Source organism: Stegodyphus dumicola, chromosome X2 (genome assembly GCF_044657685.1).
Source record: "Stegodyphus dumicola isolate Sdum_Otavi_A_Nest chromosome X2, ASM4465768v1".
NCBI lineage: Eukaryota > Metazoa > Arthropoda > Arachnida > Araneae > Eresidae > Stegodyphus > Stegodyphus dumicola.
In genome coordinates this window covers 195,414,572-195,431,828 of record NC_140781.1, presented here as the reverse complement: position 1 = coordinate 195,431,828, position 17,257 = coordinate 195,414,572, and the positions used below count along the sequence as shown (strand labels likewise).

At 33.3% G+C, this 17,257-nt stretch overlaps 1 protein-coding gene across 2 annotated transcripts in view; it reads right to left on the bottom strand.

The window, feature by feature from the left end:
* Window positions 1-17,257, bottom strand: part of LOC118198260 (uncharacterized) — a 324,065-nt gene that overhangs the window by 140,461 nt on the left and 166,347 nt on the right. For both annotated transcript variants that reach the window (XM_085809850.1, XM_085809851.1), the window contains exons 6-7: window positions 15,548-15,770; window positions 12,841-13,509 (exon numbers count right to left, since the gene is read on the bottom strand). In XM_085809850.1, coding sequence (XP_085665976.1) covers window positions 12,841-13,509; window positions 15,548-15,770 — 892 coding nt within the window. The remainder of the gene's footprint in view (window positions 1-12,840; window positions 13,510-15,547; window positions 15,771-17,257) is intronic.

Here is a 17,257-nt window from a genome sequence, read left to right as displayed (position 1 = left end):
GGAGGTAAAAATACTCCTGGCGCCTTCTTGGGCTCATAACTCATTATGCGAATAAACATTTGCGACTTTTAAAGCCTGAGAAATATATGTCTGTGATATTATAGTCATGCGATGATTTGTGCTTTATTTTTTACCACGATATTTTCTACGACGACGTTTCAGAAATGCTTTATTCTGGACGATGATGTTTTAGAATTGCAATGTTTTTATCCTTGCTTGCTTTTTCAAACGACGTTTTTGTACGTGATGTTTTCGGCGGACATCTTCTTAGTAGTGAAAAATTAGAGTTATTATTCGAAGGTCTTAACGCCTTGAAGCTAAGTACCGGAATTAAACATTCAGAAATTCTTCAAAAGATTATTTTTAAGCTTTCTTCAAATCCTTTTTATTTCTTTTCTTTACTTCTAGAACATTTCAAACACCTTGATTTCTGTGCTAACGTCAGACAAATAATTTCAACAATGACCAGCTGTTTCAAACATTTTGCTTTCCTCACGTGCGTCAACTAATATATTACCAAGTGGTGAAAGGATTAAGAAAAAAAGTTAATGCCTTGTAAGGATCTTAAGTTTTACTAACGTTTATTTTATTTTAAATCTTAACTATCACTTCTTATTTTCTACTTCCGGCCAGAATTAAAAGCTTTAACTTATTTATGCAAATTTGTCTGGCGAACGCCAAGTACTTAAGTTGTGGCTTTTTGCCAAGCAAGAGGGAGGAAGGAGTTAGTCGAAGCAGGCCGCTTGTCTTAGCAAAGTTTTACTCGGTTGCTGGTTGCCTTCCAGGCCAGACGTTTAATCCTCTTGATAATTTTAAACGTAGTGTAGTGTTAACAGTTCTCTGTACTACATACGCCTTCCTGTTAATATACGGTCAATCTTCCACGTAGGCTCTTGTTTATTATTCCAAAGTTAAGTTAGAGTTTATTTAATATTTTTATATTCTTACGTTCAGACCACAAGTGGTTGGTCTCTGTATTCCGAAGTTCGGAAATTATTGTAAAGAGTGAAAAATAAAGGGTTTCGTATACCCTTCCTGTGTATCTTGTCTACTTCCCACATTTATTGAACATAGCTTTAGTAAGCTCCCTGTTCCGAGTCAGGTCTTTGCATGTTCCCAAAGCAAGTAAGGCGGAACATAGAACCTGATAGCCTTATAAGAAAGTTGAAATTTAATGAAAGTTTTTTTATTTAACTTTAAAAGCATTAGTCTTAAAAATGCAAATTCAAAAACGTATTATGAATGATCAAAGGATCTTAGATTCATAACCTGTCATGAATTGACCAAATTTGAGATGGGGGAGGCATTATGGGCAATTATTCAATGACGTTGGCACGAATAAGTAGCAATCATGAACTAGAATTCACTCAAAAAGACCTGCTAGGAGAATTTTTGTGGTGAAGGTAGGTAAATGTTAAACGAAACCAGTGGTCAAATGTCTTTAGACAGAATCAGAATATTCTGTAAATTATATAAAGTTTCATCGAAAGAAAAGTAATCCATTTTGCATAAAAATTAAAGTATTTTTTTAAAAACACAGAAACTAAAATAAGAAAAAAAAAGGTTGTTTGAGAACTTTCACTACTTAGTTAATTGGTATGATTAAAGAGTCAATTGAAAATATTGAAACAGATATTCATCATAAAATTGGAGTATTAATAGTTTGAATACTTGAAAAGTGTTAAAAGAAGTTAACTTCGAGATTGTAAAACTAACCAACGCTAATAATTTTGAATCAGAAATAACTACCAGCGATAAATATTAGGATACTATTATACTGTACAAAAGGAGAACTGCTAGATTTATGAGAAAATATGATATGAATCTAGGAGTTAATATATCAACAGTTAGTTTGAGCTACGATGAAAATAACGTAGTACAGAAAAGGCTTTTAACTAACGAAGGAGGGTAACCCATAGTGAAATTTGATTAAATTATTAGGTCCCTTGCATGGGATCATAACCGAAATTTGAGATACCCTGTCGATCGTGTACCAGCAGAATGGATGCCGCGTTGCCGATCCTGTGCGATATTCCTAACCGTCAGCTCTTTTTCTCAGATTTGAGTGGAAGTTGAACTATCAGTGCGCAACAATCTGATCCTCTTACCGAATTTTATTGATACAAATCATTCACTGATTTAGTAAACAAGTTAGCAATGCAAATGAAGATAGATATGTGTCATTCGATAATGAATTACACATAGAACAATTTAACGCATAAGGTATTTCTCATGCCTTCTTAGCATGCCTTCGTAGTGTAATGGACAGAAAACTCGGCGCGTATTTGAGAGGTCCGAAGTTCGAGTCCCGGCAAGGGCATTGCACATTTTTCATGTTTTTCATGTCAGCATGCCTTCGTAGTGTAATGGACAGAAAACTCGGCGCGTATTTGAGAGGTCCGAAGTTCGAGTCCCGGCAAGGGCATTGCACATTTTTCATGTCTCCTGTTTCAAAATAATCTAATGTCTCTACGGACGAAGGTATTAAAACGGTTGTTTTCCACATTAGTCATATTGAAGCTTCTGAAGGAAAATAAGAGTCTGAAACTAAAGAAACTAACATTACTTCTTAAAGAAAATTACGAAAAATTACGGTACTTATTTCATCGTTATTTATTTTAAGATCTTGAAAAAATGTTGTTTTTTTAATTTATGAGACATTGAAGGATTAAAATCTAAATTTTATACATTTATGCAGAAGAACTCATTCAAGTGAGCCATATGAAAAGTAAATTCTTTTTAACTGATTATTTTAAATAAAAATATTTAAATGTAATTTATTTACTTTGCTTTCAAAAAGTAAACTTTTGAATCTATTCCTTTTTTCATCGAAGTAAAGTTTCATTTATACATACATAGTGTATACTCCAACGCCAACGTTGGTCTTTAAAGTGAAATTGTTTATTTTACAATGGCTCAAATTAAGCGTTTAATTGCAGTGCTGATGACGAATGAAGAAAACGGAAACGTGAAGGATGGTGTTTCAAATATTTTCGTCATTCCGATAACAGTACACAACACAAATATATCAGTGTAATTCCTCTCAAATTTCTCTAGATATTCCTCTCAAAAAATGTTTTGAACTTCAGAAATCAGATACAAAAAATGTAGTTAAAGTTTCTGTGTTAAATGGAGGTTAAATGTGCTAAATTCTGTGTTAAATAAAAACTCAAGAGATTTTCGAGTGCGACTACTTCAAAACTTAATGATCAAAAGCGAGTTGAGACGTACTAATATGAGCAGACAGAGTGTTCAAGATGCCTATGAAGCGAAACTACGCACACTTGTATTCAACAAAGCTTTTCAAAAGCATTTATCACGGTTTCAGTTTCCAAGAATTAAAACTCTCAATTCAATGACCAAAATATTGATTAGAGTATGCCTTTGGAAACCAGGATCCCATATATAAAATGTTCGTCCAGGCGAATACCGAAATGAGCTATGCAAAAGAACCAGAAAGCAAAATTTCATTTAAAGTATTAATTAATGCACAGCGAAGCCATTCATTTTCCCGCCGACTTAAGTCCTCGAGCGATTGTTTAACTTATACAGAATTACGTTTAATGAGTTAAATTTTGCAGACGGAAAGACACACATAGTTTAATTGTAGCCGATGAATTTGGGCCCTTTTGGAGACAGAAGTATAAAGAATTATTTAGCGAATTAGGGCGATGTTATTCAATATGATATTTACCGTCATAAATTTAAATAGTTAACCGTACGGCATATTTATACTTTGAAAAAAATCGATATTTAAAATGAAAATAAATTAATAAATTACATATTCTGTGAAGGTGCTATGGATAGGTAATTGAGGCAGCTTTAGAAAACAACATCCTTAGATATTCAAGATAATAGTTTAGAGAAGTTTAGGTTAGGTCACTGGAATATGGTAAAACACATCATGGTTATCTAGCTAAAGAGAGAGACTTCGGGGAGGACCTTTTTAAGGAAAACTCATATTCACATTGCTCATGGGGGGAAACCATCTATACAGTTAGCATTCACTTCTGTTCGAGACCCGACCTAACTACCAGTAGTCATTGATCTTAGCCACACGGCTGAGACTGATGGACAACACGGAAGATGTTAAAACAGTATAGATAAGAAATGAAAGTAAACCAAGACATATATGAGGTTAAATTACTCATCAAAAGTAAGATAAATTTGTCAGATAATATTTCAGATTCGAAAGTAAGATATCGCATTTGATAACGAGCTTTAAATAAAGACATGCATTGTTCAAAGAATTTCAGGCAGTTAAATTCTGAAATTATCAAACCAATCTAAGAAGTTACCATTAAATCACTTTTGTTGCAAGCCCCATCATTCTGCACTAAAATATGATAGCAAAATATAAAAGCTGATTAAATTATGCGTCATGTTTAATTCGACAGCACAAGTAAGGGTTCCGTACAATTAGATAATAATTTATTTGAAGATGCTAATTTAAATGCAAAGCGTATTATTATTAATGCTAAAACTTAAGCAGCGTAAAATAGGAATCATTTTTGATGTCGAATGGACAGTTTTATGAATTGTTATTTCTCTAAAAAGAGGATTTCCAACTATTTATATTGTAGATGATATACCGGCGGAGAAACTATTTATGTTTAAAAATAAAACATTTAATGCGTAACCTTCACATTTCTTTCTGGCGGCTGCAATAAAAGTCCGTATAAGAATTACGAAGTCCCACCTTGATGCTTATTTAATGTTTATAAAGCATTAAATAAACATTTAGAAATGATATAGAGTGTATTGCAGACCAATTAGATTGGTCTGCAATACAAAATGTAGAAATTCAAGGAAGATATGATCATTAAAAGTCCAAGAAATGGAAAAGGCAGTAAATTATTCGTTAAAAAGGTTTTAAATGAAAATAAAAATTTGAAACTAAGGAAAAGCATTCATCATTTAAAAATATTCTCTTCGAATTTCATTTATAAAAACATTTTTACCTCCAACGGGCGAGATTGTGTATCGAAAATTTTAAAGACATTCTTTTAAAATTATTTTGTGATAGTGCTGTGTAACTGCTTTCGAAAATTATGTTTTAAATGCAAAGAACATGATATTTAATAGATAAAGGTAACACTCAAAGCATTAAAAAAGGCCTCTTTGGGCGTAATATAAAATCTCTAAGCTTTCAGTTTTTTTATTATTATTTATTTTTCTTCCGTAATGAACCTGGAAATGATAACGAATGGCTAAATATACATGCTGAGAAAGATCTGTTGTATTTTGTTTTATAAATAAGAATTAAATGTTTATAAGAAATTTTAGGACATATGTTTTTTTTTTATTTTTTTTTATTTTTTATCAGAATAAGATTTTTTTCTTGTCAAAATATATAAATCGAAATATTTAAACTTAACACGCAAATCATTGCAGGTTTTCGTATTTGAATCTCAGACACCACTAGATACTGTCCCAGAAAGAGAAGTCCAGAAGAACAAAAGTGAAGATAAATGTAATTTTAAGTTTTGAAAGGGAAAGAAGAAGAAGAAGAAGAAGATTAGGGCATTCCCCGTATCGAGAACTCAATCTCATTCCGGGTCCACTCCCCCTTTGGGCACATCGTGGTGGTTCAACCTCCACTATTACCCTCCAGGAGAGCAGCGCACCACCTGGGGAAGTACCCCAGGCAGCACCGGTCGTCTAATGCTCCTACCAGTCGCTTGGGCGAGCCCGTCGCAGCGGGACATTACCCAGCGACCCCGGGGGAGACCCCCGGGTTACTAGTACCACGCCGCGCTAGGACGTGCCAGACTCCGGGGCCGGCCAATAAGTAACCTTTCCCAGAGCCTTCAGAACCACCAAGTTCATAAATTTTATACACCCGTGGCCGAGACTGCCTAGGTACAGATCCTAGCCAGTAGCTTCGCAGAATTCTCTACGTCGACCCCCGGGGGGGTTTGAAAGGGAAAAGAAAAACTAGCATTTTTTCATATTAATCGAGGCATCCAGTTATGCAACATAGTTTTGACGTCGCTAGATCATGTCTTCACGTCCGCAATTCTCGGTCTCTTTCCTAAATACAAATCATTACAAAGCCGTTTATTGGCTTAGACGACTTCATATCCAAAGCCTCTTGCTGAATTGTTCTGATAAGTATCGCTCTTTCTGTATCGTTCTGTATCGTTCGTTCCTGTATCGCTGTCAGGGACAAACTATAGAAAGCCGTTTATCATATTCCGTACTTTTATTAAATCAGTCATTCTTTTCCTTACAATCCCCCCTTTTTTTGACTCTGTGGTTCACGATGAAAAAACATCTTCTGTTCAAATTCTAGCCCAAACCCAACTCTTCACAATCCAGTTTCATTCTGAAATCGTCGGTCTATACATTGAACTTATAACACGTTTTCATTTTCAAATATTCACTTACGTAATTGAATAGTATAATAAATATTTATTCAAAGTTCCGTAACTGATGTACTCTTCTGTTTCCTCTGTAATATTCTGCATCTCATTATAAATATTATATGGTAGAAAATGGCAAAAATTCTTCTCAGTAAAAAAATTCTAAGCAAGCAATAAATATCCTTTTGTTAAAAGTGGGCAAAATGTTCTTTCTAATAAGTCTAATACTTGCAAAATGATATTAAAATTTAATTATTTAAGTAGAACAAAAAGTTCATATTTGTTTATTTACTTCTGAAATCATCATAGCAATACTAAGATTTCGTATAAAATTTAGTTAGTAATTTTTTTTAAGTACACCTTTGGATTACAAATGATGAAAACGTTTTTACGTTTTAAAAATTAATGATGAAGAGAAGTTAATTGCACAATTAAAACCAGGAGAAACGAATATACAATATTATGTTACCAATGAGGAATTTTTCAGTATACTATATGAAACTCACACTATTAAGAAATAGGAACTGTAACGTAACTGTAAGGTTTGCCTTATTTTATGCATCCTTATCTCAGTAGCAGTCAGCAGCTTAGCAGTAATTTAGTAAACTACGGATGAGACGTTGATTCTTGCAAAGCTTTTAAAATTTCGATGAGCTACTAAAAGAACTCAGGAAATTGCATGCTGTACATGCGTAAAATATTATTTTATGCAAAGATCAAAGAGTCTGTTTAATTAATATCCTTACTGTGCACACGAAAGGGAAATAAATTAGATATTAGCAAAAGAAGTCAACTTAAAAGTTATTTTCTCCCTCATTTCCGCATGGCTTCATAGTGTAATTGGAATCACACTCGACGCGCATTCGAGAGATCCAAGTTTATAGTCCTGCCGAGAGTACTGCATATTTTTCACGTTTCTTGCTTTAAAATAACCTAATGACTAAAAAAAGGGGGGGGCCGAGATAAAAAGGACGATAATTCGTCACCACCAGAATTTGGCGAATGTGTCCATTAATCCCCAGTCGCCCTTTAAAGTGTGTGTGGGGGGGAATAAGGCATTTGCTCTTTCCTTACTGCATGCTTTCGTGGTGTAATTGAAAGCACACTCGAAGCGCATTCGAGAGGTTCAGGGTTCGATTCCCGGCAAGGGCACTGCACATTTTTTTACGTTACCTGCTTCAAAAACACCTAATGACTTTACAATCTTATACTATCAAATACATATTTATGTAATAGTTTCATGTTTCTGTCTAAACATAGTTGACGACATCATAGTTCTTTCTGTTTGTGGTTATATCGTTCACTATATAAGTATAAATATGTATAATGTTTGAGGACTTTTTTCTTACTAACGGTTTTCTTAAGTATGAAATGACATTAAATGGGAAACATATTTCCTCTTAACAAATCTGAAATAAAACTAATAAATAGTACATGCTCAGAATAACGTAAAACCATTTCTTATATATATATATATATATATACAAATTTATAGAGAAAGGTTAAATTTTAGACCCAACACATTCCCTCCTGGCATTGAAATTTAAAGTGTAAAAAAGTACTTATTATTGTAGAGAATTCCTGTATCGAAATAAAAAACTCATATACAGTTGTAACCAGAATTTATATCTATCCTTTTTTTGTAACTTTGTTGCAACGCAGCTTAAAAAAGTAATTACGGAATACTTTTCTTAAGTGCATGGCAACAAACTGATTTTCTAATTTTCTTTTATCAATACTTCTATAATTTACATTCTCTTGTAAACAATGAAATGCAATAAATAAAATAATATATGAATTTTGTAAAATAAGATTACATTTTTGCATCATACAATAAATTCAGATTTAATAATGTCACAAATTTAAAATACACTTTTTCCATAAATATAAAAAATACTGTAAAATATTTATTCACTTAGCTCATTTTAATGACAGTTGAAATTACGATTTTTTCTTATCGTTTTTTAAAATTCAATAAACTTGAAAATAAGGAATTATTAAGTCAACGTATATTGAATTCAGTTATAACCAAATAAATAGCCAACACTGAAAATAAATTTCGTAAATGTCAGCTACCTATCTTTCCGATTTGCTCTATAAAAACACGACGTAAATTGCTGTTAGAAGCTAAGAAACTCCTCAGGGTTTACTAGCCAAATGATGTGCAATTAGTAATAAATAAATTCATTAAGGAAGCCTGGATGTCTCTTCTTATAGATTCTTTTTCTCTTATTTCGATTGGAAAAAGTTTCTTTCATTTAACATTAAAAAGGAGTTTAATTCTTAACGCCGGATGTGCAGAAGTTAAAAACCCATTTAACATCCTTCAAAGAAATTGAATAAATACTTTGAGCTCGAAATGAATTCAATACAATGTTTTTCAACCATACTGAAATTCTGTTACCTAAAGCAATTATTCAGTTGAATAAAAATGCAATACATTCCGGTAATTGCTTATAATAATGAGACTTTTATCTTTAAGGTAAGAAGAAAAAGGAAGTAAAAGTGCGCGAAGCTGTTAATGATTTAACAAGAATACATGATTTTTAAAGCAAATAAATATGCTGAACACTTGATTTTTTATGCAAATAAATAGAATTTACTGTAAGGTATATTTTAATGTGAAAATGTAACAATAATTGGAAAAATATTATATTTTGCCACATTTTAAGCAGTATTTATGTGTACGCCTCCGTGTATATTAATATATGACTTGAAGAATATATAAAACGTTTGCATAGAAGGAATATAGTTGAACATTTGATATTAAAGGATTGGTAATGTCGACTATGTAAATTTTTAAAAGTTGAGAAATTTAATAGTAGAGTTTCGTAATGCATAGAGCCAGAAATGTTTAATTTATGTGCATCGATGACATAAAAGATTGAGAAACATCAATGAACATAAACAGCATTTGAAGTGGGAAATATTATATTAACGCATTTGTTGCTATAGAAGATTATCAAATTATCATTAATATTTGCTTATACTGATAAATATATCACTCTTATTATTTAAAGGGTAAACTATTTTTTATCTAATTAACTAACAAGAAGTGAGCAAGATACTGTTGTGAGGGGGAAAAAACTTTTACATCATAAGAGAAATTTTTTATGTCAACGAAGATTAATCTGACAGCTAGAATAAAGATTATCAAATCTAGAGATATATAATAATTCGATAATTTCTACCACAGACGACGTTTGTGAATCATTTTTCGATCTATCCTTTTACTCTTTTATAATTTATCAGCAAGCCTGTATACGCAATGTATGCGAAAATAAATGGACCTAGGTATCAAATAATTACGTGTTTTTGTGGGTTCATTTAGAAGGCTTTATTATATAACTCTGGGGACATTTCTGTGCAATTTATTTATAATTTGTTTTTCTTATCTAGTAATGCAATTTAACAGGAACTGAAACCTATAAACTAGAATGAAAAATCAATTACTACGTTTGGTAATTATCTCTTTTGAATTTTAATTATTTAAGCATCGTTATCGATACGCCACAGATTTAAAGAACTTTCTTTCCTATTTCCACCTGAATTATTCTTTTTATTTTAGACATAACGTTCTTCATAAAAGTGCGAGTACTATGTGACATGGACAGGTATGAGAACTGAAATGGGACGATTTCAGAACTAATTTTTTTAATTATTAGTTAGAGAGAAAAATTATTTGGTATTTGTTGGAATATATATGTAAGTGAAAATGATGTATAAGGAACACGATAGTCAACAATTCGTAACAATGAAAAACGCAAACGTAATCCAAATTACAATTTATAGACTGCAAACTTTAGTTATTACTTTCTTCGCATGTGAAGCTCTGAGTTAAAAGAAAGAAATGGTTTCGCTCAGGACATTTTAAGAAACAAGGCAGTCTCATTAGGCCTAAAGGAGCAACAAGTAAAATTTTGTGAAGATAGCACTTATCGTTTTAATTCTGTGGGTGTGCCCAAAGTGGCACACTGATTGAATAGAGCTTCGAAAAGAGTGCTGAAACGAGCATTGCTGTCAATGAACTGACCAATGAGATGCGGAGGAAAAACGAATACAGACTCTCAGTTGTCCTAGATTATCGGTGAGCCCGGTTTCGGCACACCTAGGGTTCGCCGTTTGATGTTAGAAAAAACGAATACAGACTCTCAGTTGTCCTAAATTATCGGTGAGCCCGGTCTCGGCACACCTAGGGTTCGCCGTTTGATTTTAGGCAAGATTTCAAGGTAAAAATTTAAAAGTGATATAGAATAAAGAGATTAGCATACAGCCAAAAAAATAACATAGAAATTTTTTTCAAACAATTCCTTTTATACCCTAAAAAAAATCTGGAAGATTTCTTTGAAAAATGAGGGTCTTAAAAAACTAAACATGGATAAAATATATGGACTGGTTTGTGTTGAACTGCCATTTACTATAAATAAAGTAGGTTCAGAGTAACCCTATAAATCCTTTTTCATTCAATTTTTCTGTGCGTACGGAAGGAAATTTTTAAGTGTGTTCAGACCGGACACACTGTGCCGCAAAGGGTTAATTATTTAGCTTCCTTGAACAATAATTTTGTTGCAATGACTGCTCTGCAGCTTTTGAAGCATCTTGATCGTGGTGTGGCTGGTTTATTTAATTATGGCAAAGCACTCGAGAGTTATCTGCCTAACAGGAGGGATGCCTTTGTGGAGTACTTTCTAAGGGAAACTGGCTCTTGTACACGTTACACATGGAGAAAACTATGTAAACGCCCATGCAGCCAGTACGTTTGCTGGGATTGGAAACTCGGACAGAACTACCTGCATTCAGCGGTTTTACCGCTCGGCCGCTCTGTTAGGCGCATCTTAATAGTGTTTGCTACACGTCTTTGTTAAGTACTGAATATTCCTGCTGTTCGGTTAGATCAAAAAGAATCGTTGAAATATATAACTGTATTAACTCTTCATTCAAAATTTTACTTCAACCAAAACCTATTTTAAAAGTTCTTGGTCCACCCAAGAATATACTCAAGCAAATGCACTTTCGAATTCAGATCTCTGGAAAGTTTATTTTATTGTTAACACACGCAATTTTGAAAGCAAATGCTTAACATAAACAGAGCTTAATAATTAGAAACAATCTATTGATAAATTTCAGTTAAAAATTATTCAAAAGAAACTCTCTTAAACTGCCTGTTTTAAAAAGAGCAGTTTCGCTTTTAATTTGCATCTTTCGGAATAATCAGTATTCAAAAGCGTTTAATATTTGTAGAGTCACTAGGATTTTTTTTTTGAAGCAATAGTCATGAAAAATGAGCAATGCTTTCGCTGGAACTCGAACCTCTCGAATACACGCCAAGCTTGCTGGCCATTACACCACGAAGGCATGCTAAGAAGGCGGGAGAAATAACTTACATACTCCACCTTTTAAAGAGCGACTGGGGATTAGGGGGCCCAAACGCCAAATCCTGGCGGTGGAGAATCATCAACCACCACCTTTTTTAGTTCGGGCGCCACAGTAGCGTCAATAGGTTATTTCGAAGCAGGAGAGATGGAAAATGAGCAACGACCTCACCGAGACTCGAACTTTGGACCTCTCGAATACGCGCTGAGTGTGCTGGCCATTACACCACGAATGCATGCTGAAAAGACGGGAGAAATACCTTATATATTAAAAATTGGAACATTTATTTTTGGTAGTTTGATTTGGAACGTGAAAAGCGTAAATGTATTCAATGATATTTTATCTGTTTTCCCAATTGCTTTATTAGCCTGAAACTCCTTCCCGTATTTTAAAAGTATTGAAAGGCGTTAACAATGGACATTTCTTTTTACGGTGCTGGACTTCGTTAACAGTACTGAACTGTCTTCAGTTTGTTACAAAAAATGATATTATTGAAATTTATTTAGACAATAAAAGTTGGAAATGCTTATGTACCAACATATGATTTTCGAACTGAATAGCTAATAAAGACCCAAAAACTGAAGCATCAGATTTTCAAAATTGAAAACCTGGAACAAATGTATGTGATACATAAAGAAATGCTTATAAATTAACGCAGCAGTTGTTCTAAAATGTATTAGCGATTGAGGACTCTTATGTAAAAACATTAGTTTAAGCATTGCATTACAAATAAACAAACATAAGTAATATTCTAGTGTAAGTGAAGAAACGTTTATAGTGAATATCGTCCTTTTTTAGATTTCACAATTTTTATTCTCAATTCTAGCTTGATAATTACCATTAAATAATATTTTATTTATTTCTTAATAACAGTATGAAGTATTTTGCAAATGAAGTACTTTACATTTTATTTTTATTTTTTTGAAATATACGGGCTTAAGAAGACAGACTTATTACAGAATTAATTAAAAACTGAGAAACAAATTATAATACTGAAAAATACGAAATCTATGGCATGCATTCCATTAATATTAAAACGAAATGTATTGTAGATTAAGATACATTGCATTAATTTTAAAATGAAAAATAAAACATAAGTCACCTGCTTTTGATCACATCATCTATAAGCAGAGCTATTCTGTTGTCCGTGATGCTTGCCAGATGCCCACCTCTGATGTTGCAAGCTCTTTCAGCCTCGCTCCAAGAAAGCGGTTGTTCGTAGACCTTGTAACAAAACTTACGTCCGGAGACCCAGCCGTAAGGACAATCAACGGCAATTGATGGATCACTTAGAATAGCTCTGTATGTGGCACAGAAACCTTTATGTGGCAAGTCTTCTGTTGTACGTGTTCGGATGTTAATTCGGTTGTTGGAAGTACGTAGAGTAAATAAATCCTTCTGACCATCTTTGTCTAGGCACAATCCTAAAAGTAATTTCTCACTTTGACTTGTGTTAGGCGTTGTCACTTCGAGAGTATTATTCTGACAAAAGGCACCTGCCATCGCGCCTAGGACACTCAATTTCAGTTCGATAGAATATCCAAAAGGCACATAAATGGAATAAGAACTGTTACATCCAAAATAAAAATCCGGATATCCAGGACTGCAGAAGTGGCCACTCGAACCTTCTTCTAATGTCCTGTTGGGACACTGATGAATGTATTCGTATATGAGTAGAACACCTTCTACAGTATTGTCCCATTGTACAGTTAAAATGTTATTTTCTGATATGTAGAATTCTGTTTGTGCCTGAGTTACGTTGCAAGATGTCCTGCAAAATATAAATGCGGAATCAATAGGAAAAATATATAAATAACTTTTTATTTACTTTTTAAATAATGCTTTTTTTTCTTTTACTAATTTAGTTCATATTACAAAGCCGCCATTATTACGTACATTAACTAAAATCTATGCTAGAAAAAACTAAAAAATACAAATTTAAGCGAAATTGATTATTGAAATAGCTCGAAAAGTCTTAGACTACGATGTTGAAATACTAAGTAAGTGACTTACTAAGTATTGATTCTGGTCTCACGGGATTTTGAACAGTGGTTTCCTTGACAAGAAATTGGTCATCAAAACAGAGCTGGGCTGCGGAACAGGAGTCGAAAATACTACATAGATAAGAGGTAAAGAATTAAAGGTCCTTTTTTGCTGTCGGTGTTGCACAGACACTGAACTGCTTTCCGTTCTTTAATAAGAGCCTGGGTTACTGCGGCGACTAAACAATGTATTAACCAGTATCCTATAACGGTCAGATTCTCATTAAGGAAGGTGAAAACATTTTCACTATCCTATTACACGTACAAGAAAGTGAAAAGCGACCTTTATTCCTTTTTTTTCCTTATCTAGAATTTCTGACGCCAACTTCGCAACCCAACGCCGACTAATTTCTTATCAAGGAATCCACAGTTAGAAAAACCTCTGAAACCAGACTTAACTGCATAGCACTTCTTGACCATCTGAATCTTTTAGTGTTTCCTATTCCCACGTTAAATATAATAAAAGGACACATAAGGTTTCATTGTTTATTACTTGCTTAGTTTGTTATAACTTCATGTCGGCAATGTTCCTTTCTCTGTCTATTCATGACAGGTATGCTTAATATAAGACTTTGCTTTTCCATTATATAAAGCTTAGAAATTCAAAGCTAATAAAATTAGAATTGCTATTACTTATTTTCTTTTAATTTTGATTTTTAAACGTGTGTATTACAAGCAATACATATGTATGTTTGCTTAATAAACGTTTCATGATATTAAAAACTTCTCTCATAAGCAATCATACTGCAATATTAATTATGTACAAGGGAAATAGCTCAGTATGAGGGAAAGTAAAAAATTATCCATACTCTTATACTTTTCAATTTATTTCTCAAATGTAGAGGTTGAACAAGCAAATTATTTTTCTGTATAGTCTACATTCTTTACGATGCAATTGGTAAAACGATCCACAAGCTTGTGCATTCTTTCAATTGGTCACGTTACTATTCATGCACCGCCTTCTCATACTTTTTTGTCAATAGAAACATTTTGATATTGTAAAGCATCTCTGAAGAATACAGTGTGATGATATTCAGAGAAGTAGCAAGTTTTAAGCCGTACTTATCGTGTTCCAGAACATCGAAACCCAAATCTTTAGTGGTTTTAACGGTTTTGTAACTGTGTCGTAATTTAATAGGTAAAGCCTGACTGTTCCTTAGAAATCATGGAACCTCATTGATGATAAATTGCGTCATCGCTAAAACCATGTGTCGAGCTTCCTAAATGTTCTCATCAGTGCTGAAGGCTGATCGTGTCGTGCTCTCTCGTTGTGCATCACACTTGCCCGATCACTCTCAAACCCCTCTTCCATTAATACATATTTGATATACAATACGCTAGAGGGTACTGTCCCTGCATTGCGGTGACAGCTTCTCATGAATTTCATCCCCTCAGCGTCGAGACGAAAAGTAGGACCTGCGCTCTTTGATTCTCCGTCATACGCACTGGTAGCGGAAACGTGATGTTATAAAAGTAATGTAAATAATGAGATCAAAATTAAATTTGATCACGTGACCACAGTAGTACTAACTTTAGGCATGCATGCGCAGAAGGCAGTGTGACAAATTAAAGATCAGCTCGCAATGAAAGTGCGGATAATTTTTGACTTACCCTCATAATTGGACACCATACAGAAGGATAATGGATATCCATTAACTGGAAAACTCCGAAGCGTTATTTTCTCAAATTATTCACTTAGGTTTATATAAAGGTGTTCCAATTTGTTGCACATATTAGAAAAATCAAAAGCATCTAATTGTTTCTCACCAAGAATTTTGAGTAGGCACTCCTGAAAGAGGTCCGAAAATTATCTTTCGAAGGCTGCAGTTCTCACTTGCGGTTGGTAATGCACGAAAAGGGTACAGGTCCACAACTTTAAAAAGCACTCTATAGAAAGGAGGTGCCTCCAGGTGTAGAAGGCAGCTTCCTGTAGAAAGCTGTTTTACGAGCTCCAGTGATCCCTGTGCTATCCTGAGAGTTGAGTTACATTCTAATATGCAGCCCAGATGAAAATTAAATAATCCATGTCAGACACGTTTTAAGAAACAAACAAACAAAAAAGCAACATATTTTATTTTATTTGCTATATTTTAGAAAAAATTCAATGTGAAAATTCATGCTTTAAATTTAACATGAACATATAGTAATTATATACTACTATGTATTAAGTATGTTTACATTTTTTACATGTGTATTACACAGATTGAGAAATATGTACTAATACTTAAACATTCAGTTTGAGAAGTATTTATTAATACATAAACATTTACAGGAAAGTCAATGGAATACATAAACCTGACTAAAGGCATCTGCAGACTATTACAGGGTTCAAAATAACAAATCAACCATGACAATGTAAGTTGATTATAACTTAAAAGAAAAAAAATCTGCTTATCCTTCTCTGGACGATTCCCGATTATAATTTAATAGTATCTGTGATAGTAACCACTTAGCATACATCGATGTTAATAAAGCAAATTTTCGTGGATACTAAGTAATAAAGACTGCACAGAAACTTTATTAAATGTATGCATTTTACTCCAACAAATAATTCTACGAAAACATTGTTTAGATGAAGTATTAATTTAGTTTACTTATTTGAGCATAGGGGTTGACCTATGGTTTTGAAGCTTTTAAAGAAAAATAAGTACGTTCTTAAGAAAATGATGAGTATTTAGCTAAAACGCTCATGAGCTCTTCAGCATTTTTTCTTTATGTGACTAGAAATTTTGAGTGCAATACAATGGTTCAAATCATCAGTGCGAGAAGTAATTGGCTTTGAATCATATTATAAAGACCTTACTTTGTTCTAACCAATTATTTTATTTTAAGAAACTGTCCTTTCCCTTCTGATTTCAATTTCCTGCCGGAATGTAAATTTAAATGAAGCATATTCAAATCTAAATGAGTTCGGAAACAGTATTTAAATAGGAGATTTTAAGAGTTCGCGGTAGAAGAGTTAGTTCTGAATTTATGCCTCGTGTTTGAAAGTAACTCTGTAGTTGAATATTTGGTGCTAGCCACTTACTTTAAATCATATTGATAGTCTAGGATCGGATTTGCTGTGTAGAGCCGATAAAGCAGTTTTGATTGAGTAGGAACCAGTCGTGAAGCTAAAATTTTAATTTATTGTGACTGTATATATTATTTTGTGTTCAAGTTACTTAGCCACAAGTGGTGGTTAAATTGGGAGCGTCGATTGAGTGCATTTTGTATTCCGTTTAGTTAAAATAAAAAGGTTGTTATAACCTTTGTCTGCAGTCATCTGTTCTTCCAAGACCTAGCGAGAATTCGCTACTTCGTCCTTCAGTAGGAACTATAGTTTATGCTCCCAAAACACACAAGAAGACTCTATAATATAATAAATAACAGGAGGCACTTAACATAAAAAAACTGAAAGATTTACTATAACGATGAATGTGGTACGCTCGGTTTCACTTACGAACATTTAGACACGACAAGAGAGTAGGGACAAAA